Source organism: Saccostrea echinata, unplaced genomic scaffold (assembly GCF_033153115.1).
Source record: "Saccostrea echinata isolate AGI-Se365-2 ecotype Australia unplaced genomic scaffold, CSIRO_AGI_Sech_v1 ptg000004l, whole genome shotgun sequence".
In the NCBI taxonomy this organism is placed as follows: Eukaryota; Metazoa; Mollusca; class Bivalvia; order Ostreida; family Ostreidae; genus Saccostrea; species Saccostrea echinata.
The window spans coordinates 1400603-1425756 of NW_026889753.1; the positions used below are offsets into that span (position 1 = coordinate 1400603).

Here is a 25154-nt window from a genome sequence, read left to right on the forward strand (position 1 = left end):
AAGTGCTATAGTAAGCTCTTTTTCATGAGAATCTCAAACTGAAATAAATATTTCAAATTTTGAATACATTTTAGAGACGTATCCTTTGAATATGAGTACAGAATATTGAGTACTATGACTTGTTACTTATTGATATGATAATTTCAAGCAATAACTTAGAAGTCCTTGCAAAAAGGAAGGTAGCCAAGCTATCCATTTATGTTCACAAAATTTACATGATATTTAAGTCAATCCAGTACATTAATTTCTGTTGAGGTATCTCACAAATTGCACCCACTGATTTCCTTCTTTAGCATCATTAAAACTTTCTATACCACAAAAAATGCTATTGCATCCCCTTTCATTTAACATTGGTTAAGTGCTACTCCTAGTATAATGGAGTAATGCTATGAAATAGCTAGGCAACTGGCTATTCATTTCCCAATGGGTTTTTTTTCTCATATTACCTGATAGGAAATGTTTTAGCTAAGATATGAACAATATTTTGCGGATTTATTTTGTACAAAATATACCAATTAGCAGATGCTCCATTGAATTAGAGGAAAAGCAATAACATTCCTTTTTTTTCTTTTTTCTTTTTTTTTTTTTTTTGAATTGTCATCCATTGTTATTTAAAAATGTTGAATGCCCATTAATACCAAATGCTAACAATACGGATAAGGCAATGAACAGAGTGTAAGAAATAACCATTATTGTAAAATTAGAAGTGAAAACTGCAATAAACCGAAATCTCTATTTCATAACACCGTATTCTATTTTACAATGACAGCATGTTTAGATCAAAAGTTATAAGCGTACCTACTCTTTTAATTTGTATATTTTTAGCCCACAATAATACACAAGGTAAGTTTCTATAGTTTGATTTCTCTGTTGAATGTCGATTTATTACCTTTTTATTTACCTTTTTTAAAATTTTAATATGAATAAGTTATCAAAAAATTCTTTTCTGCTTCCTATTCAGGACCTGGAAGTTCAATACTTGGATAATACATATACTCCTTCTCAAAACCAGATGAACGTAATAGAGCGAAATTAGATACTCGTGTAAAGCAGAAGTATTTCCTCCAACTGTTATTTACTCAACATGAGAATTTGTGAAATACATTTTCAAATATGGAACATTTTAAATAAATTATAAATAAGTGCTCTTTTACAAATATTCACACGTTGACACACTTAATCATATCACATCGATTAACAGTCTAAAGGATCAACCAATTGGTTTTATAATTGATCCCTATCATTTATCTTTGATTGAGACACCTATAGAGGATATCTGAACAATTCTGGAATGCATTATCTGCATGACTTTAAAATGGCATAGGTATTTTTTAAGTGCACATGCACTTGTAATTTTGCTATGATATCAAGGGTAGCAAAAAAATTACTTGGTAAAAGTGGAGCTCACTAAGAGTTCATCAAGTCTGTTTTTCGTCGTTCAATTTAGCGATGATGTCTGAATGTCTTTAATATTTTTACATAAATTGATGCAATATAAAAAAAATTACCAAATGAACATATTTATATGACCCAGTTTAAGAAACATTTCAGATCCTATTATGACTATTGCTAAGATTTTCTCATTTTATTTTTTTCCTTCAAAATCATGTACCAAATCCAAGGCAAGAATGCCATTACACTAGTCTTCGATGATCAAATATAGAAAATTTGTACAAAATTATGATATTCTGTAGTTTCAGTCTGTTCATTTGTTAAACAATCTAGGAATAAGTGTGTGATGCACCTCAGTCCTAAAATATTCATCACAAAGACCATTGTTGTTTTTAATGTAAATTGATAGTAGTTTGTGAGGGCATAATTTACCAAGGTGTTCGTTCTATCCATCAAGGATTTTCCGAAGTCAGTGTCTTAAAATGAACAATTTCTTGGTTAGCATTAAAATAAACGATAATTTTTTTTATACAAGACACCTTTCCATGAAATTAGAAAAAAAGGATTTGAGTGTTATATATTGAATTGTTTTAATTTTTTTGTCTTTTGTTTGTTTGTTGTTGTTTTGGTTTGTTTTTTATGTGTGTGTGTGTGTGTGTGTGTGTGTGTGTGTTTTTTTTTTTTTTTTTTTTTTTTTTTTTTTTTTTTTTTGGGGGGGGGGGGGTTGTTTGTTTGTTTATTCTTTTTTTTTTTTTTTTTTTTTTTTTTTTGCAAATGTAACCAAAATAAGATGCATGTATATCTAAATGAATTTTAAGTTTTAAAAAATTTTATGTACATTGGAATGCTCTGCGTATAATTAGAGTTATCGCGCTTGCATTATCCTTGGAAGTTTGTGGCGTGTCCAAATTAGGAGAGGCAAATGCAAGTGATTCTTGGAAATGAAAACATTTAGTAAATGCCCAATGAAAATCATGCGCGGCAAAAATCTGGACCCGGTCGTCCAGATAGCGTCGTTTTTCAGTTTCTTTTAGGACGCCGTGAAAAGTACATGTGTGTTGGATAGCTTCAAATTATTTTAAGCCGCCTCCACCCCGCCACCTTTTCCTTTTAAGAGGAAGTCCAATTCTGTCTATATCTTCTTTGTTTTTGAATTTGTTATAGGTAGTTTACGGTTTCAGACCACAAGAAGGTTTTATATATTATGTAATCAATTACGCCACATATTAGGTAATCACTGTTTACATATCAATCATATTCATAATTTGACTTCATTCTGTTGTGAATTTTTGATATAGATAATAAGAAGTTAATTAATAATTTTATGGATTTCTTGACCAATTATTACATAATTAATTACAAGTAATTTCTATAATTAAAGTCACATTAGTGGCAAAGTGCAACATACCTAAGTGTTTTGTTGTTTATGAAAATGGAGAGTGAAGGCGGTTTCTCAAAATTCTGCGATAGTACAATAACTGTGAGTTGGGTTCATGACAGTACACGGAAATGTTAAAGAATGAGAAGTTCCACAGATTAGTTATTTTTATCAAACTGAATTTGCATTGGCAATTGTACATAAAGAATATTTAATGAGGAAGTGGAAAATAATTATGTTATTCATTGAAACAATTGAAAGTAGAGATGTTGGAAATTCTGTGGTATATAATCAACTATAAAAAGAAGATCAGGCTGAAAAAGTAATTGTAAGTAAATGTTAAAAAAAAGAACGAACAAGTGAAATTACATGCAGCTGATTTTTCTCTTAGAAAATGATATTTGCTCAGTACTTATTGTTATGTGATAGTAAATAACACAACATAGTTTAGGAAGTTCGCGATGCTTCTTCTTTTCATTTTCACAAAACGCCAATTACTTACATTATTTACAGGTACTCGTATATGTCTTATTATTTAACCAATAAATTTTAAAAGGATAGACAATCAAATCAACTGTCTTATAACATCCAACGTCTGATGCAATATCAATCTATGTATCAGTGATAAGGAGCAGTTATCAACCTCAAAACTCCAATGAAACAATATGATATGTGAGCAAAGCAAACAGGGACTTTCGAGAACATCAGAGATGAGTTTATTAGCCATGGAGGAGTAAGCATCCCCTGTCGACTGGTCACACCCAATGTTTGGACTTTGTTACTTAGTTATATGATCATTGTAAATTAGTTGAGAAATTAGCCTAACAATTTGTATGAAAGAATTCAGTTAACAAACGACCTAACAACATATTCTTTTAACATTTAAACAATCAATGTGATGCTGCTGTATTGCTGATAAATTGTATCCTCGACCCTTTTCAATATTCAAATTGCATGCTTAACATATCTTTTTTAAGCAAAAATGTTATTTTATCAATATGATTTCAATCACATTTCGATACTTGGAACAGATTTTTTAAAATAACTTTTTAAGAGCGTCTTCTAATAGTGTAAAATAATGTGCCAATCCTACTTTGTCACCATTGATTAATTAATTATCTTAGATAAATTAAAATTGACCGTCAGCTCAGGACAAGGTCGTTATATATTACATGTGTATATATAACAATAACCAAAATTCTTGAATATTTTGCGTTCATAAATACCAAACAACAATCTTGCAAAAATAAGATTTTATACAGCTAAAACTCCCCTGCTATTCCGCCAAAAAAATTTCACTAGATTTTGAAATTGGTTTTCTACTTCTTTGACAAGGTGTATAATTATAAGGTGTAAAGAAAGATATGATCTTTTAGAATCTTTTAAACATCTCAATATAAAGGCCATTTTATGCAAATGTCTTTTGAATATTTTAATCAGTCAAAGAAGTGACAAGAATCAATGTTAAAATCAAAAAAAGTTATCAAAATAAAATTGGTGTAAACACACAATAATCGTATTTTTTATTTACTTAGAAGTTTAGAAATATAGACCAATCTAATGTTGCTTCCTTCATATAACCTAGGAACTGATCTCAGTCGGTCTACCTTTCAGCATATGTCACATCTTTGCCCTTCCAAGCATACTGAGCATAACTATGGTAAATGACAATCTCTTGGCTCTTTGTCCCCAGAATACAATTTACAACAAAGCCATTACTACTTTTCTTTCTTGCTGTATAGATGATTCTACCCGTTAAAGGAAATACACGTGCTTTTGTTTTCCTCTGTAAATATACGCTTTATTGGTTTTCACCGCTTAGAGAATTCTACACGGGAGATCACTCTCAATCACTATTTCATAAGTGAAAAAACCCATGCATTAAACCTTTTTCTCTGGAAAACCTTGACTTGCCAATGTCCTTAAAAACCGAGGTCCTGATTATTTATTACGATGAAGAATCCTCACTCCTCAATGGTCCTGAGTATCTAGTAAAGGTCTTAATTTGAAGCCCTTCACCGGCATACGGCGACGTTTCTATATGAGTGAAAATTGTCAAATGGGACGTTAAACAACAACCAATCAATCATGTAACTACTTTGGACTTTAAGATTGTATGTCTGTAATGTAGTGATGTTAACGGTAATGTTTTTAGCCTAAGTGGGAACTAGGTTTCTGTTTAATTTCTTTTACTGCCACAGCCACCCCCCCCCCCTCCTTCAAAACTCTTCAATGATAAAATGTTGTTATAGCTAGTTATTAAAAAAAAAGCTTACATCACCGATTAAAAAGTTAAAATTTGGTTTCAGTGCATATTGAGCTGTTAAAAATCCTCACCCAAAAAAGTCCTTCTTTGTAATTTAATGTCTCCACAGTCAAATCATTAATACTACCAGCACATCGAATCAATTATGGTAGCATTTAAGACATTCACAGCGAAGTTTTACAACAATCATAAAATTGAATAATCTCAAAACAAAAACATTTCTTATCAGCAAGAGTACACATGCATATTAATACCTCACATTCAATTCAAAAACATAAAATATCTTTTCCTAATTTATCTAAAAATATACTAAATGTGTCTAAATATCTGAAGTTATATTATTTTATTCAAAATCAAAAGACGATTTGAATTTATACCCCTAAAGTTTAAACATGAAGTAGGATAAATATCACAATATTGCAAGTAAACTGAATATTTTATCATTGTTGTTGCTCGTCAAAATATTTTATAGTAACCATCACCACACTTCAAGCCCTTATCCCAGCACTATGCGCCCATATGATAAAAAAGTAATATAGTAATCACTTTGAAAACTTTGATTTACTTTAGTAGTTTACGATAGTATTATTTTGTTAGAGTTTGAATACCATTTTTATTCACAAGGTTTCAGTTTATATTTTACTATGACATTGTTTTTTCTTGACAAGGCAAATTCAACAGCTACCTTCATTTAATTTAATTTTTATGCATTTATCTATTATAACATTATCTTATTGTAAGGATAACATAAACAAGTGCACCATATTTTGTTTATCAAGAGGTTGAAATCAAAATATGATGGCACTTTTTTAACCCTGAGAAAGAAAAAAACTATGACGATAGAGAGACATTGTAATATGAGGTGTAAACAGGGTAGGGCAAATGAATCAGATTGCAGCTGAAAAATTTGAAAATGCCTTAACCCTAAAATGCCATTATGGCATATTATAATTGTCAAGTTTTTCTCCATTTTCGATAAATTAGCACATTTAACATACAAATAAACTATGCCTGTAAAGTAAGATGCTTATTTTAATTTCAATACATACCTGAACATGTCATCAAAGCCATTAACAAAAATTCACACATATTTTTCTTCTTTGTTGTCATTTTTTAAGCTAAGCAAAGAGATTTTAATTAAAATATTTCAAAATTATCATGTTTATGTATTTTTAAAATTAACTAAGGAATTATAGTTACAATCCAGATAAATCATTAATATCATTGAAATATCAGCTAAACTGTAAATTTTTTAGTTCAATGTTATATCATTTTGTTAATTAAAACAATTGCTGGAATATAAAACTGTGAATATATGTACCCTCTATATCTTAGCTGAATTCTTCCTCAACTGCCAACCCAGAACTTTGTGCAACACAAACAAAACTTCTGAAGTTTTTAAGAAAAGCGTTATAGGCCAACGGATTAATTTGCAGTTATTTTTTGATAGATTGATCACGTCCTATCTACACTTAGATGAAAGTAGAAAAATTAATCACCACAGTAAGATTTTGGTGTTAATACTTTAAACGAATCGATCTTGCTAATATTTTTATCACTAATCTTTTACTGAGAAATATACCTATATAAAATTGTTTAGATGTATAGCTTAAATTCCATGTATCAAACATTTTACCCGAAATACTTAATTCTTTATTTTTCTGTCAGAAGACAATATCAAAGATTTGGTCTTTTTAACGATGCCTGTCATTAGTTTATGTCAGGGAACTGTTGTTGATGTGACACTACTGGAATTTGTATTCTTCAGAGCCTCTACATAAACAAGGGTCTTCAGTGCGTACGGATGCACTTGTATTTTTAAACATATTTCATTTCGTAGGGCTGGTAATTAGTAATTGCAACACTAGCTTATTTGGTGTGTTAAGGTCGATCCATTACTTTTCCTATTTCTACTGAAATACATGTCTTCCTTCGAAAAATATTTCACAGACACTTTTAATTATTCCATTGACCTTGTTGCCAAATGGTGCTATCTGACAAAAGTCATTTCATAAATTTATTTTTTTTTACTTGTATCTAATCTTTTAGAATCAATATGTCAATTTCAGAAACTTTTAAGGTTAAAAAGGAATGTCAAGTTGTTGAGATAAAGATAGGATTGTCTGATTTATTCAGTGAGCTAGAGATTAAAGGGGCTTGGAAACAGTTGTATTGCCGTTTTGTTTACAATTGTAATTTTCTATTTTTATTCAAAAAATAAAGTTAGTTTAATGAACTGAACTTACATGAAAATTCTTAAAATTCATTCACCAGGATATTCTTTATTAAATTGCGTCAAACATCTATATTTGTAAACATTGACATGAGTTCTGTTAATGTTTACTTTTTAAAGGGTGTGTTCAATTTGTTCACTATACATACATCACTGAACATGAACTGACAATACTTGTGTGTTGGATTTGCTTTCTCACATTCCAAATCTAAAATTTCTGGATTATAGTTTTAGTTTCTTTAATTTCTTTCATTAATGCACAATAAATTTCCCACTTTTCTTATATGTTAAGGATAAATTCTTATTTATGAAAGTACAAGGATATGTGTCAATCAAACGCGTACCGAAATTCGTAATTTTAAATTACAAGTTTCCAAACACGTTTTCATACTATATAGGTCTGAAATGCTCTATAGCTAGCAACATGTAATTCATAATATTATGCCGAAAATTTTAGAAAATATTATGAAAAAATCTCTGTGTCCAGGCCCCTTTAAAACAAATTAAGAGAAATTCTTGAAAATCGGGGAATTAGACTACAAAGGCATTACATTCACTTCACCTGTTTTCTAAGGAAGGCAAAACTATATGTCCAATATGGGACATTGCTTTGTTACAATGTTGTTTGTTGTAGAGATTTAGGATGAAGGGCAAGAAATGTTTCTTGATAAAATTTCGTTCTTGTATACGATTTTCTTCTAAGATTTTCTTCAATGATCATTAAGGGTGTTCTTCCATGTAGAGTGACACCTCTAAATAATTACGCTACCTCAACCACAGAGATGTCTGTAAAGGGTTCTCCCAATGATACTTTCGATAATAATATCGTCTTTGTAATAATATCGTTTTTGTTTGTAAGGCTCATTATTAAAACTGTATTTTAGAAAAACTTGGTTTTAATTGTACGTTCTGAAAATCCAACTTGTACTCAAAGTTCATTTTGAAATTCTCCAAAATCACATTTCAGTGTTTAATACTTTTAAGATTCAAGTCAACCAAGATGAGTTCGATCTACCCTACCTATACTGGATTCCTAGACTTCATAAAAGTCCTTACAAAGATACATTGCCCAGGTCTAGCAAATGCTCTACCAGCCCCCATCTTTACTCCTTACAAAAATATTAACTGTGCTACAGAATATTCTTATGGAGGGTAATCGTGTTCAAAAATCCAGACTTGTAAGTTTGTAAATCCGAACGTGCAATCGTATCAGTTCAATAGTCTACATATGTGAGTAGGTAATTCCGACATCCTAGCATGTAGTTCCGAACATATAACTGTGTTGACTTTAAGTTTATACTATGAATGTGTGTATCTTTTATGTTGTAAACTTTGTTTTCCGGTATCTATATCGCCGCGCTCTTAATAAAACACGAAGACAATTTACAAGTCTACAAATGTAAAGTTTACACATTTATAGAATTTTGATAATGAGAAACTATGGAAGGGTATCAGTGCCATAATTCTTTTTAAATGTTTTTATTTTCTATTTTTTTTCTAACTTAATTCTTTTTCCGAATTAAATAAATTATTTATTATAATTCTAACTTCTTGCTTATATTTTCCATTTTTATTTTATTTTGCTTTGATAAAAATCACTCTCATTCTACACAGAAGTACTCTAAAGTTGATATTTAAAAGATGCTGGAGTTCCTAATTCACAACATTTATTTAGTCTTTGGAGATCAAGTCTTCTAACAAACTGTTCAAATTTCGATGGGTATTAATTGTGCTCCTTTATTAGCCGACCAGTTTTTATATTCCCATAAAGCAGAATTTATTCATGAAAAGAAGAAAATACTTGCTGTAGCCTTCAACTCGACTTTAAGATATATCGACGACGTTTTATTAACAACAGTTCTTCCATTCATATGTCGACTCGATATATCCCAGTGAAATTTCATATTTGGACGTTTTACTGACTATAGACAATAAGGGCCAACTAACAACTAAATTGTATGACAAACGAGATGACTTCAGCTTTTCATCGTCATCTTTCCTTTTTATGTAGTATTATTCCGCTATTACCTACATATGGTTTATGTCTCCTAACTTATTCGACACTCAAGAGCATCTTTTGAATACGATCAATTTTTAAACCGAGACAAGCTATTGACAGATAAATTGATGTTACAGGGATTTCAATAACATCGTTTAAAGTCCGTATTTTGTAAATTATATGGTCGTTATGATGATCTTGTTAGCAAATATAACCTATCACTGGGTCGTATTTCATAGCAATTGTTAGGCAATTGTTTTCGACTAAATTTGACAACGAAATCTTCCGTCTACCTGATAAATACATAGGGCTCACGACCAATGTGATCGGTCAACAAGGGAGGCTTACTCATCCTAGGCACCTGATCCCAGCTCTGGAATTTCTGGGGGTCCGTGTTTTATGCCCTGTTCACAAATTTGTATTGTTTGTAGATTTTTTTTAGATCAATTACTGTTCGTTATCTGAACTTTTTCATCAAGATAGACATTTTTGAAAATCAATGTTTGAAATTAAGGAAATTAAGTTTTTAATTATAAGCTTAGGAACTTAAAGAATGCCACATGACAAATCTTTCTTTATCGCTCTATTTTTTTTCCCATGTCTCTGGTTATTTCTCACTGTAGCCAATCTTTCTATTATATAGACTAGAACTTTATGTCTCCTTGCTTTCTTTCAATTTTTCATATTGGTACTTGGATTATAAGTACGATGTACAATATCTTGGAAGATAAAACACTCCCTATTTCTGAACTATATGTAACTGTTTACTGATTGAATTCAATATCAGGAACTTTGAATATATTTTTATATTCTTTATCAATGAAAGCAATTGATTTTCTATATATAATATCAAAAGCTTGTAAAGGTTGTATAGGACATGGAGACAGGTCCTTCGGATGAGACCGTATAAACCGAGGTCCTGTGTCGCAGTAGGTGCTGGCACGAAAAAGATCTCTCACTGCTCAATGGTCGTAAGTGCCGAGTATAGGACAAAATTTGCAGCTCTCCACCGGCAAGTGGTGGCGTCTCCATATGAGTGAAAAATTCACGAGAGGGACGTTAAACAACATACAAACAAACACTTTTTACATCAACAAGTAAATAACCGTCATAAGTTAAATACACGTTATTATATAAATAAATATACTATGAAATATATATTTTTAAGACTATTTAAACTTTATTTGCCAGATTTAGAAGCACAGGTATATTATAGATATAAAAAATTGCATAATATTCAAAATATGAAGAGGGACCATAAGTTTCGAAAAAAAAATGCAAAAAAGAATTGTATTCGACATTTGCTGCATTCAAAATTTAATTCCAGTTTAATAACGGCTGTAATAAAAGTTTCCCTGTGTTATATTTTCTACTATATTAGTTACATGATATTGATAATGTAATTCTGTTAAATTATTATTACACAAGTAACTAATTTTTCAGCCCTCATATTAAACCGCCACTGTGTGTTAAGAAAGAAATATACGATACATGTAGCAAGCATGTAGAAAACAAACAATTGATTCCAACTGAATGTATTATACCATCCAATTTACGTCGACTATTCTAATCTAAAATTACGAAAAGTAATTTTATATGCTTACCTATCTATTTACTTAAATCAAGTTGTCACTGGGATAAAGCAACGCCAATCTTTTTATATATTTCAAATCATTAATAGCGATTCTCTGTAACCACTTAAACTTCTTTGCCACGCATGGTCACCGATTTTGATGAAACTTTGCACATTATTACAACTTGACACCAGAAACATATATCAAATAAAATTTCGTTGCTATGTGTCTTGGTTGCCATGGTAACAGCCAGAAAAGTTGGAAAAATTGAGATTTTCAGCTACTTTGAATCTTTATTAAGCCTTAATAAAGACTAAGAATAACAAACAAACAATTTTCACAAAAACCTGACACCTTGTTGCCACTAATGCTATAAAGAAACTATTTAGGATTTATCTCTAAGTAAGTGGTAACCATGGGTACATTTGGAATACATTTTAGATGCTGAAAAATGAAGAAAAATGCTCAATATTCACTAATGATAGGTGTTAAATGATCAAACTCAATCAACAACCTAAGAAAAAACAATAAAAATATTTGACCTTAAGTAATTAAGTATTGGCAATATTATTCTAAAAATAACTTTCATGGTTGCCATGGTAACACAGTGTTACCATGCTAAATGTGTTGCTAAGATTGGGTAAATGCTACTATCTTCAGGAAAAACAATAAATTTCATGACTGGCACATATACATCCTTAGGACCTTGCAACACCGACAACATAAGAAAAAATGGGATTAATTGTTACTTTGCAGTGTAACCATGGAAACAATGTACCAGTTGTTTAAAGTAATATTTTTTGCTGCATTAGGAATTTACTTACCTTTTATTCAAGAAACGTATTATTTGACTCACCTTGAATAGTACTTATCTGGTAGAACTAAAGTTGAATAACATATATTGAAAAATACAACACTGTTGCCACGGTAACCAAGAAGGGAAAATGTTCGATTTTGTTAATTTTATATCAATATTAAACCCTATGTGCCAGCTTTTTGCATCCAGTTAGAGATTAGGTGGCAGTCAAAATTGAAAGTCAGGTTAGTTGTTCATAATTATCAATCATAAAAGTTTTGGGAATCTACATACAAGGGTACGTATCCAAGGAAACAGAATATTTTTCAGATTTTTATGCATATTTTTTCGGCTTATTTCCATAGCAACGCTCTATTTAAAGAATTGAATTTGAGTTTTTTGAAATGTGAAAATTAGGGTCACATGAACGTTTTTAAAAATTGATCATTAGTTATATAAAAATATGCTTTTTAAAAAGATAGGATTAGATTTAAACACTAATAGAGTAAATTTAAAATCCCTTCTTGGTATTAAAACCATGGCAACCATTGCCAACCTATAAGAAATATCATATTTCTTCCTTGGTATATGTTACAAGGATCTTTTGTCTATTATTTGCTTGCATTTCAACCTATAATTTTTTTTATTCTTAAGTGTTTGATTTTATAAAATTAAATGAGCAAAATTATTACTTTTGAATACTTTGTTTCCATAGTAACGTATGTAATAGTTGATTTACCAAACATGTTTATCATGCATTTAAGACATCAGGCCTACAACTTTCAGAAACAATCATTGCCACTTGTTTGCTTTGCTGCAAACGTTAACTTTGGGACTCTGAACATGTTGAAAAATGCCATTTTTCAAACTTTAGGACATGTTGCCATGGTAACCATGACACGTAGCAACCAATTTCTGCCTGATTTGAGTTTATGGTATCAAAGACTTTTATCATAGAGAGTTTGGAGAAATTCTGAGACTATGCGTGCCACAGCTCCTATATAAAAGTTCAAGTCGTTACAGAGAATGGCTCTTAATAAGTATACTTCATTATTTAAATAGATGTCATTCATTCCTAAATGTTTTAACCAGATTTTCCATATTGAATGAAATAATCTAATTGTGTGTAATTTTAGATCTTGGACATATATTGAACATCACTATGAAATTTCGTGAAAAGCTTAAAAGTGACAAAAAAATATCAATTTTTTTGTAAAAGTTGAAGTTTGTAAATGTTCATTTCTATTCACAAGAATATCTTGGGATATATATTATTCTTCGATATCTTTCTTTTGACTTTAACAGCTCATGTCTTTCGAATATTTATATACATCGGTCGGATAGAAGGAGTGCCAAAAGCCTGTCTAGCTTTCTTGTATACTTTTCGTCTATACTCTTCTTCATCTTCGTCGTCGTCGCGTTTTCCCAACAGACCTAGACACTTCTTACAGCACACGCCAATGGCTCCAATAACAACAACAGAAACTCCTCCAATTATGCCATACTCGGTATAGGTAAACCAGGCTGGTCGTTGTGGTTCCTCACTCATCTGTGTTTCTAATGATAAAATATTGTGCTAAATTAAATAAAAATATTAAATTGTGTAATAAATGTATTTTATGAAAACGTGATGTGTAAAGATATTATGAGTTAAAATAAATTGTGGCCCTTTTTACGAACTGAAATTAAACTCAAATTTACTCTACCAGTCAAATAACAGGAAAAATCTTAAGTTATCAGGCACGGATAGTACGGATCCTTACAGCTTAATCTATTTCAATTTTAAATTTGAAGGATGTAATTTCTTTCAAACAAAAACTAATTGAAACGTAATAATAAAAATACGCAAAAAAGCTCAATTGCAGTAGCTTCAAGCATAGAAATGACACTTCACGATTTCGAAAAGAAGAGAAATAGGGATGACTAATTCATCCTAAAACTTTGAGTCAGAGACACAAAAGTAAAGCTAATTAAGGACTGGACACATTCGGAGATTCTTGTATTTATAAAGATTTTTTTTTCAAAACCCAGATTGTTTAACAGAGGACCAGAATATCGAATCCTTTTGCGGATGGTTGATCCTTTTCAATCCTTGAGGATGAAGTAAATATGTATCAGGGATCTGATTTATAACGAAATCAAGTTTTCTCTGAACTCACGTTGAAGTATTGAACTCAAAGTTGTAACTACTGGTTTAAGTGTTGTTTTAATTGTTGTTATCGGTGTTACTGTTGACGTCGTGTTTGATGCTGTTGTTGTAGTTGCCGTAGGCGAAGGCGTTTTTGTCGTTGTCTTTGAAGGCACTGATGGATCAGTTTCTGTTGATGTTGATGACTTAAATGTTGTAGTTGATGTTGGTGTCGGTGTTGTTCTCGGGGGAGTTGTTGTCGATGGTGTGGATTTTGTTGTTGTACCTTAAAAAGATTGATAAAAGATTCATCTTTAAACCAATCCTATAGCATTGAATTGTAAATTTTGTCATAACACGGACGGCTGAGCTAACAAATCGAATCACATGCCTTAGAGCGTTATGAAAATTTGTTCTGCACAACCGTCCGTTTTATGACACGATGAACGTCCAGGATTAAGAATTCAATACTTTAGTAACATTTATTAATGTCATGGTACATTGTAGATTGATAAAGTACCCCTGCTTTGAAAACGGTATGCCTGTCTAAATGATACACATTGCAATTGATATGGCTAAGCTGACGGTAAATAGCCGTTACTGCCATTTAATCTAAAACTAAATAAATTAAAATCATCAGCATTTTACTCTTATTGTAAACAATTCGAGCTTATCTAACATTTTGTAAGGCCAAAGTAAATTAATTGAACAATTTATTAACATATATATTCCCCATTTAAATAGGCAACAATGATTTGTGTTCATCAATACTGTGTTGTCTTTGAACATTTTTTCCTGGGTGTAAATGGCAGGTTTCATATATTGAAAATTAAATACATAGACTAAGTATTGACAACTTTATATGAAACATTTTTTCTCAATGTCAGTAAAACATTTTCATTAGTTTAAAGAGGGTCCTTAAAGTAAAATCATTACTTATACCTTTTGACCTCCCCGTCCATGTTATGGTGCTTTAAATGTCGAAGCTTTCGACACACTTTATATGGAAAATACCTAGGGAATGTTATTTAAATGTAACTATTTGACGAAAGAGTGACATAAACTGAATAAAAAATGTGGTTGAAGAATATATAGAACAGACGGATTGAGAAGGGACTGATAGACTGAATGAGGGAGAACAGCTTTACGGATTAACTGACAGACAGACACAAGTTAGTTTAATGTTTCGATGTTCAGAAGAACGGAAATATATAACATTTGTCCTTGTTTTCATAAATATTTCATCAAACGCAATCTATTAACAATTTAAGGTGGATATTTTCTTCTTTTTTCTGAAATATCAAGAATGTCAAAGTTTTGAAAATTTTGTTTTTAAGTAAGTAGTCGCCTTACATCTTTTTCCATCCATATTTCTTACATTCTGTTTAATCACTCGTTGCAAGTTAATGTACAATAAGAAAAAAGATAAATCGACTATACAGTGATACCTCGATATATTGCCAACTTTTGTCCAAGACAGATTTTGGCATTAAAGCGAGGGTGGCAATATAACGAATTCTGCTATAAATTACAATTCAGTGGGTTATCAAAACAAAATAAATAGATTACGTAATTTATTTCAGTTACACTCTATTTATGTCACATGTGTGTAAGGGCAGTTGGAAAAAAGTCACTATTATTTTTTATTTATTTATTTATTTATTTATTTATTTATTTATTTTTTACAATATTTTGACTAAAAAGAAATAAAATATCAGAATATTGAACGTATCAATTTCCTTTCGTCATGCTCTAAGAATTGATGCCAAAAATGTCTGTGGCCGTTATGGCCTCTTGGTATAAAAAAGTTTTTGAGAATTATCATTAATTTCATCTGAATCGAAAGTAGATTATTTCACCGTCTCAAAAATTTCTGAATAAGTTAAAAAGTTCGGTTGGTAATGCATCATGACTGACGAATGGTAAGTCACATGTCAGAATACGTCAACCCGTTATATTAAACATGTATTTTCATGTTTGCTAGTACCTGTGTACTCTTCCGATTCTGTTTTGATATTTATCAATCAAATAATGCCCGACAATTAAAGAAAATTTCAGGGCTAGCGGAATCCTTAATATTTTCACGTGCGGAATTATGGTAGTCTAAAAATAGATATGGGGTTTCCTTTTTGATCGATAGAATAGCTTCTTAATCTAAGGGGACACAAATGAATTTTTGCATTTATTATGGTTTTGTGCATTATCCAATATAAGCAATAATCGGCCATTTACGATCAAATAGATCGATTGTTGATCAATCTTTTTATTTTTCGTAATCTAAATTTGTACGCTTTCTCTCGCCTGACGTTTCATTTCTGTGATGAAATAATTCTTCTATCTTAAAAACACACGCCAAAGACATTGCTAATTTTGAGTTTAATACAACGAATATTTTTAATTTAGCTGAATTCCTTGTCCAGGCAGTCACGCTTCACGCAACCACTGTCAAAGCACGGGTGTGGTGTCCAAATTACCGACACGCGCTATAGATAATTGGCATTGTTACCGAGGGTTTTCCTTACATAATTTGACCTCCAGTGGCGGATGGCAATAAGCGGGGGTGGCAATATAACGGGTGTATTAACACAAGGTGAAATCCGTTCTTCGAGAATTCCTGGCAATAAGCGAGGGTGGCAATATAACGGAGGGCAATATACCGAGGTAACACTGTACAATGCCTCCTTCATGTATGTACACGTATGAGTGAAGGTCCGATAGTTTACTTATCTACATAATAGAAGACAATGCTGATATTCTCTTTTCTTTCAAGTAACTGTATTCTTTTCACAATCATATATACCTGTACAAAAGTTCTGAATAAATTGTGCTTCATATGAATACATAAATAGGTCTGCTAATAACGGGGCACAGTTGGTACCCATTGGAATTCCAACAGTTTGTTGGAAGACCTGGCCCCAGGAATCATGAAATATTTTAAGCTTAAGTGAAAATCTGTTTATTGTGCTGAAATGTTTTTGAAGTCAAACAGTCAAAAAAAAATCAACACTGCGTCATCAAATCCCTATTGTCTGTAAATTAAGACTCTCAGCTGACGATTATTAGCTATCTTTCAGATGTTTGCAATTTTGACAAGTCTAAGTTTGTTTCATGATCATGGAGCCTGATCTCCGAAATGGTACATAAATATTGTCAATTAGAAACTCGAGCATCTTTTTAATATCAACTTCAGAGTACCTGTGTAGAAGCACAAGCTTATTAACAAAATAATTTTGCAAGTTTTATAGTCGATACAATGACCTTGTCAGCAAATACAACCTATCATTAAGTCGCTGACTGACGGTTTTCATTCTAAAAGTTAGGTCATTATTTACACAAAGAATTGTCTACGGATTTGTCCGTTTTTCCCTATCATGGCAAGGAGTACACGGCGGGTGTGACCGGTCGACAGGGGATGCTCACTCCTCCATGGCACATGATCCCACCTCTGTTTTTCAGAGGACTGTGTTTTTGCTCTGCTCCTGATTTGTATCGTTTCAATGGACTTTTGAGTTTGAATATTATTTGTTATCTCCATATTTCATTTCCTATATGCATGTATTCTTTTTTTGGAAAGGCAGATCAAGAATAATTAATTTTGTGCGCAAATAATAAAAAATACAATATTAAAAAATCTAATCGAATTTAAAAAGAATGGGCATGGAAGTGTGCTTTCAGAAACTGTAGAAGAAGAAGGTTTTCTCATGTTTTGGTGAATTTTATATAAGTGTTTCCATTTATCTTTTCCATTATCATATTCTTATACCGTATATATTTGATATTTACCTTTTAAAATTAATTATGCATTTTGTCCCGATATTTGTTCAGTGTATGTATGTCAGAAATTATTTCCGATCCCTGGTTCAGAGTTTAAATATCTTAAAACAGAAACTGAACTATGTTTTCGTTTCAAAAGAGTTTCAAATTTGATAACTTGATGAAATGTTGACTGACTGAAGGAAAGCCATCTAATTGCACACATATGATTCGATTTACAGTTTTATCAAACTTACTAAGAGCTTTTAAACAATCTTCATCTGTTTGTCCGTCCATATCATTATCTGTAATTGAAATCCCTTTTACAATTAACAAAAAGGATAATATCTTTTGAAAGAAAAACATACAACTGACTTTGATTAAGTTAAAAATACAAAAATCTTTTTTTTTTTATCTTACTGGTACCAAACATTATTTTCTTTCAATTTGTGTATCGTTTAAGAAGGAGGGATATGAAAACAAACTAATTAAACCCCCACCCCCTTCTAGGATCAAAATTCCTAGTTTTACATTGATATATGTTAAAGCAATGAAATGCTGCGTCGCATTCTTATATCTGTTATCCTTTGATTAAATATGTTTGACATTTGTAATTAACCATTAGGGCTAGGACTGAATTATGAAGACGGCACATATCTGCAGTGAATATAAATTCAATATATCTTTGTCAAGAAGAGGCTACATTTTACGTTTGAGTCTATTTTAATATTCCTATCTTAAACAATTTACCTTGTAGATCATTACAAATCTCCTCATCTACTTGTCCATCGCAATCATTATCTACACCATCTCCAATGTACATCACAAGAGGGCGACATTCTTTCTGAAAAAGTAAAATTGAGATGAAGTAAAGAAAAAAATGCAATTATTGTGGGTGTACATCGTTTTGTTTGTATTTAATCATCGTATTGTCAACCTTTCTATTTATTTCAGTCGTTTGTGAAACTTCCTTTATATAAAAGACATTTGTAACACAACAACAAAATTCTCCAGAAAATGTTTCTCTGGTGTATTTGCGATTGTATACATTTATGGTATTTCTCTTTTATTTGAACATGCAGAGTTAATATCTTCATACCTGCATGAAGTTTCCCAAATGTATTTGCGATTGTATACATTTGTGGTATCTCTCTATTATTTAAACATGCAGAGAGTTAATATCTTCATACCTGTATGAAGTTTCCCAAATGTATTTGCGATTGTATACATTTGTGGTATCTCTCTATTATTTGAACATGCAGAGAGTTAATATCTTCATACCTGTATGAAGTTTCCCAAAGGTCAAAGGTCATTAATTGACCCAACAACGAGGCCTGGGGCCTAAACCATTGGCCAGAGGGTAATGAGTTTTATAATTTTGTTAAAGTGATAGGTGTAAGTAAAATGATTTCTCTGTGTTATATCGATAACTATTTTTAAAGGTAAAACGTAGAAAGTTTTGGCAGAGGATTAAATAGTCACTCTAATTATGTAATCAGTTTGCTTACTTTGTGTCCTACAGAAAAGAAGATTTTTAAAAATGTTATGTATTTTCAATATGTAAACACCTTATTCCCACCCTGATTACATACAGATTACCTGCTACTTATTCATATGTAAAGAAGATTTTCAAAGATATATTTTTTTACACATATGACAAAATTTGAAAAATTTTAGTAAAGGATTGAGTACTGATTGAAGTCATATATTAATCAGTTTGCACACTCTATGTCCTTAAGAAAAAAAGATTTTTAAAAATGCAATTTACAGTTGTATTTTCAATATACGGTCACTTTATTCTCACTTGGGGCCTAACCGCTGGACCCAAGACCTATGAATTTGACATTTTTTGTAAAAGGTCAAATAATTATTGTTAATGTGCAAACAGTTTACCTGCTTGATATCCCTTATTAAAGAAGAAAATTTTATATTATAAACATGTAATACATTCTCAATATTCGACTAATTTAGCCCCACCCTGAATCCACAACCCAGGGGCAATGACTTTCACGAATTTGATAAAGGCCTTTTGCTTTTTAAAATCAGGCCAACGGCTTGCCTTATAGATGTTTATGAGAAAAAGAGGAGATTTTTGAAAATTGTATTAATTTTTATGCTTTTGGTTTAACCTCTCAGGCATAAAATCACAATTCGTCCTCCTTTAAATACCATATTGAAATTAATTCAACCGTTCCAGAGAAGATGAAAATGTTCAAAAGGAGAATAGACGACGCACGCACAAAAACAGGTGCTTAAATGTTTACTATTTGACTGAAAATAAATGACTGATAATTCTTTTAAGTACGGAAGCGTATTTTCCAACTTTTGGCTCTTCCAACATTTAAAGTTGGAAATTCTAGCTTAAAAATTGGTAATTCCAACTTTAATCTTGGCTTTTCAGATTTAAAAGTCTGAATTCCAACTTTAAATTGGTTTTTTCAACCTTTAAGTTAGATTTTCCTATTTTATTTTGGTTTTTCCAACTAAAAGTTGGCTTTTCTAACTTTGCATGGCTTACTACGTTTTTAGTATACTTTTGTTGCTGTTTTAGAATTACTAACGAAAGAAACAATTTAATTAAAAAATATTTACATCCAGTGAATCTTGTTTCCTATTTCCACGGTCGTTTATCAATCAGTAAACGCCACTAACCGAGCCACCTGTATAGATTTCTTGAGCAGCGGCTCTTCCATCAATGAAACGAACAATGACAAACATATCGATAATGCAATATTAAACGTACTTAATTTTACTTTATGTGGTTATTTATATAGATATAAATATAAATAATAAAATGTTTTTCTTTGTTTGTTAGTTCTGGAATTAACGTTGTAGCTATTGCAGAAAAAAAAAATACATAACCCGCATAATTTCTGCAACGGCTGCAACATTAATTCTCGTACTAACAACCAAAGATAACATTTCATTGTTTAAACTATGATGAAAAAAAGGAATAATTTTCAATATATAGAATCGATATATTTAGTACATTTATCTTTGTATCATAAAAAATAGTGTTGATTCATCCTCTATATCAAACACCTAATATGGTCTCATTTGGTTAAACTCATTCTCAATAAATTTATATATGTCTGGTCTATGTAAAAGGTATGATTGAAATGCTCTCATCTACGGAGTTGTATGAAGTTATCCTCTATAAAATTATATAAGATGGGCCAAGAACAGATGTAAGAGCTTCGAAAACTTTATGTTAGGTCATTGGGAAGGTCAATAATTTACTCAGTTTAATTCCTCACCAATCTGTTTCAGTGTATTAAGTTTGCATTAATAAATTTGATAATAATATCAATTAAAGGAAAAAGGCTAAGGAAAAAATTTGAGATGCTCAAATTGAAGTTGGAAAAGCCAAGAATTAAGTTAAAATTACCAATTATAAATTTGGAAAAGCCAACTTAAAAGTTGGAAATGCCAGCTTTAAAGAGGCTGGGGGGTTTTGGCCATTTTTAGACTATATTGATCTCCTTTAGAAGAAGAGCTCCATATGAAGATATAGAAAATGATCAAATTTTAAAACTAAATTTTTTGAAATTTTTCTTTGCCAAATGATAGTTGACAGCTTAAGATATCATATCTAAAAAATTAAGTTAAATCTGGTGCTTAATTTGTGGTTAATTTGTTGACCCCCCAGCCTCCTTAAAGTTGGAATTACCAGCTTTAAAGTTGGAATTACCAGCTTTCAAGTTGGAAAAGACAACTTGAAAGTTGAAAAAGCCAAGATTAAAGGTGGAATTACAAACTTCAAAAATGTAACTACCAACTTTAAAGTTGGATTGATTTATTGTATGTTGTTTTAGTTTAGAGTTGGAAAAATTAGTATTAAAGTTGAAATTATCAGTTTTTAAGTTGGAAAAACCAAGATTAAAGCTGGAAAAGCCAACTTTAAAGTTGGAATTACAAACTTTTAAGTTGGAATTACCAACTTAAAAAAATTATTCCTTGACACTAATACGCTTCCATACTAAAGAAATGCCAAAGGTGTGGAGTGTTTATATGGGTTACATTAAACCAACGATCATCAAGATGCTTTTAGCACACAATTAATTGTGTAGCATTGAAATTCTTTTTAATGGTTTTAAGATTACTTCCTTTCATTTAGCACAGTACAATTTCATTACCGAAGGGACATACCTTATTAATCGTGGCAAATCTTTGTCCAACTGGAAAAGCATACGACTCATACTTGATACCACCATATAGTACACCTCCAAAGGGCAAATTTTTTAAAGAATGTTCTATGGTATGACTGCCAGGTGGTACTTGAAAATAACCAGCTGTAAGATTGTGATTGCGTACCACACTGTGTAATTCACTTCTTCTAAGAGCTCTTTTGTCTAGCAATATTCCGTTTTCGCGAGAATCTTCTATAACAAACATGAATATGTTACTAAAGTTTGAATTCTGAGATGAGACAGGAGTTAGAAACGAGTAAAACATGTTGCTTTGTTCTGTTGGGGGGATTAAAGTCATAGCTGGATCGCCTTTATGGCAACCTGGTTTAAGATCATCTCTATGACATGTTCCACTGGGAACATACTGTATAGATAAAATTGGCTTGTTGGAAGTTATAAAAGAGAAACTATCTATATGTGTCTCATGAAAATTTCCAGCCATTATATGAACAGTTTCTTTATCATTGATGTTGACTGTTGTATCGTCTTCACTTGCCAAAAATCGGAGAATGTTTGGATTTGTATCGGGAAATGAATTTACTGCAAACCTTTTCCCCCAAACATTTATAGGTGGTATTTGTTCTTCGATGTGATCCCGTGAAATTCCAACTCCGATGGAAGTTACAGTCGATCCACCGAAAACGGATACTTTTTGCGAAGATAAAACAAGGGTACCTGTTAAATCAGCGTGGCAACGAAGCTGTAATGTATCAAATTTATTAATTGTAATGTTTATCCAATCACCACGGTTGTAACTTTTTCCTTCGAGTTGAATATCAATGTTATTTTTCAATGGCAGTTTGATATTTAACATGGTCCTGTCTTGTGTTCCGACTATGAGTATCGCCGACTGAAAGAAATGTTCAGCAGTTGAAATAAAGGATGGAACAAAATATTTAGTTCCCAAAACATCCAAAGGTATTCCAAGAAATCCATCGGTAGACAAATGTGCCTGATTTATTCCGAAAACAACAATTTCATCGGAAGCAACAACGTGAATTGCTTTCTTTGCACGCTCTGTTTCCTGTGATCTTAGGGACTTTGGGATTGATACCTGCTTTATAATTCCCTTTTTAACCATAAAATTGTCGCCTTGATAGAGGTCCTTTACCATTGGAGCCTGTACTTGAACATTCACGGGAAGTTCAGATGCAGTTGTAATAAACAGTTGCAATGGCATCTTTGAAAAGTGTCCTTTCCCTGCTTGGTCAGCTTCCATAAATCCAATAATGAATTCTTTTCCCTGATTATCCGGAATCTCAATGCCTAAGGAAATCAAACAACTTTTTTTAAAAATTCTTGTCGAGTATAATTACAACTCAGAGTACTTGTATACGCATTGAAGATTTTTCAAAGTCGGAAGAAGAATGTGCACTTCAGTTACCTGCAAGTCAGCATTATATATCAATGAGCTCACCCCTTTTTCTGTCTGTATTTTACAAAAAGAGGTTATGATAAAAGACCTTTCAAATGTGTTCTCGATGTAGCTTGTTAAAAATAATATTAGAATTAAGTGCGTGTATCTGCGTGTTATGGAAATAGAAATCGCACACGGACAAATACATGTTGAGAACATTTTGTGAGCATTACAGTCAGTCAGAGTATCTTATTTATTTTCTTGTCTCACGAAAAGAACAGAGATCACACATACTTTTTATCAATATATTTAAAGTATTTTTTTCTTAAAATATAATGACGGATCTCTGTTCTACAAGGTGATGACCATATTTTACTTTCTTTATTAAGTTCAAAGTATGGTAGCTACAAGTACATGCTAAAAATAATTTTCTCAAGACAAAATCAAAAAATAGATTGTTGTGCAGTATGTGGACTTAGAAATTTTCAGAGCATGCACAAAAGCAAGAACAAGAACTTCCCATAAGAAAAGATTTTTTTAAATAGAGTGGGACTTGACTCCATTTTTTTAAGCTTTTAAATGATAAAAAAAAATAGAATAACCCAATTTAAAAAAAAAAAATGGAGAGTTGACCCACTGTATGAGAACTTTTTTTCTATTATAAGGCTGTTGACCATGGAAATTTTAAAGAAAAGTGCATGCAACGTCCTGATCAATAAAAATTTATATTATGTGGACATGTTCTTGGCAATTTGATATATTTTTATCAACACAATCGTCGCTTTGTGGCCATTTTCCCTGTCATATTTGCCCATCTGCTTTTTTACCCATTGAAACAGAGATTCTTTTATGCAGGTGCTGAACCCTATACTCTGAAAATATGATATAATAAAAGGGGGAAAAAATAATGTTTTCTATGCATTTCTTTAAATACTCTACTTGATAGGATTTCATAAACTTTTATGCATACATACCAGAACATGTTATCAAAGCTATCAATAAGAATTCACATATCCTTTTCTTCTTAATCCTCATTCTTCCAACCTAAAAAAATATTTCATAAGAATATTAAGGAAAGAGGGTAACATATCGATACAAGATTCAAATGCATAATATCTATTGAAATTTACGCGAATTAGCATTCTAGAATTAATATTTTCTTTTAAAATACTCGTAATAATTTAATATATAGGTTCCTGGTTAAGGTTGATATCATAAATTGGTTTTCAATAACTTCATTATGATATACCCCCATCACTTTTTCTCCAATGCTAACCTAGAATTTAGTACAACATAAACTGAAATAAGGTAATTCAGCCAATTTTATAAGTTTTAAATAAAGAAGATTAAACTAGTTTTGCTTTTTTTATCCCAATGATTCGTGTAAGAAGGTCAAGTCACAGCGTAACTAAGATAAAAGTAAAAATAATAAATCATCACAGTAAGATTTTTATCTATATATCGTCAATATTTTCAATCACCTTACCAACAGTTCAATACTAAATCCTTATTCCATATGTCGCATTTAATATTAAGATAAAAAATGAACTTTCTTATACTAGAATACCATACATCTGTTCATACTTTTTTTTCCTTTTTGGTCATTCAATGTTAACTATATATTATATTGCAAAAAGTCATTAAGCAAAATGCAGTCTCTTTTACTTTTCGATTTGCAATTTATTTTACCAGTATAGAAATCATTAAAACAGATGGAACCATGCAAATTTAAATTTATTATGTTCACAAATTATTTCATTTTTTTCTTAAATTTTAGGTGTACAGTCCCGTGCCACAAAACTGTATCAATATCCTTTTTACATCCTTCTACATCATATTCTTTTGTATGTACAGGAATTTCAGAATAATAATAGCCTAAATTTTTCATGCATTTGTCTTGCATTCCTCTTTTTACTTTTCAGTTGTTGTACTTTCTTTCTGAAATGGTTATTTTTGTGAACTTCTTTTTCCCGGTTAGGGAGACATATATTATAATCCATAAGAAGTGGGTGTTAGTAAATGCTTTTTCTCACATTCAAGTTTCATAGTTTTATTAGTTTGCAGGAAAAATACCAGAAAGTAATGTTA

General features: G+C 31.2%; 1 protein-coding gene across 1 annotated transcript; it reads right to left on the reverse strand.

Annotated features, from left to right (window-relative positions):
• Positions 1–12944: 12944 nt before the first annotated feature.
• Positions 12945–22943, reverse strand: LOC133179199 (uncharacterized). The gene is made up of 5 exons (XM_061313992.1): positions 21669–22943; positions 18270–18363; positions 17777–17824; positions 13798–14052; positions 12945–13195 (listed from the first exon to the last, which is right to left on the reverse strand). The coding sequence occupies exons 1-5, from the start codon at positions 22926–22928 to the stop codon at positions 12945–12947; spliced, it is 1908 nt and encodes a 635-aa protein (XP_061169976.1). The 5' UTR covers positions 22929–22943.
• Between the last annotated feature and the right edge of the window lie 2211 nt (positions 22944–25154).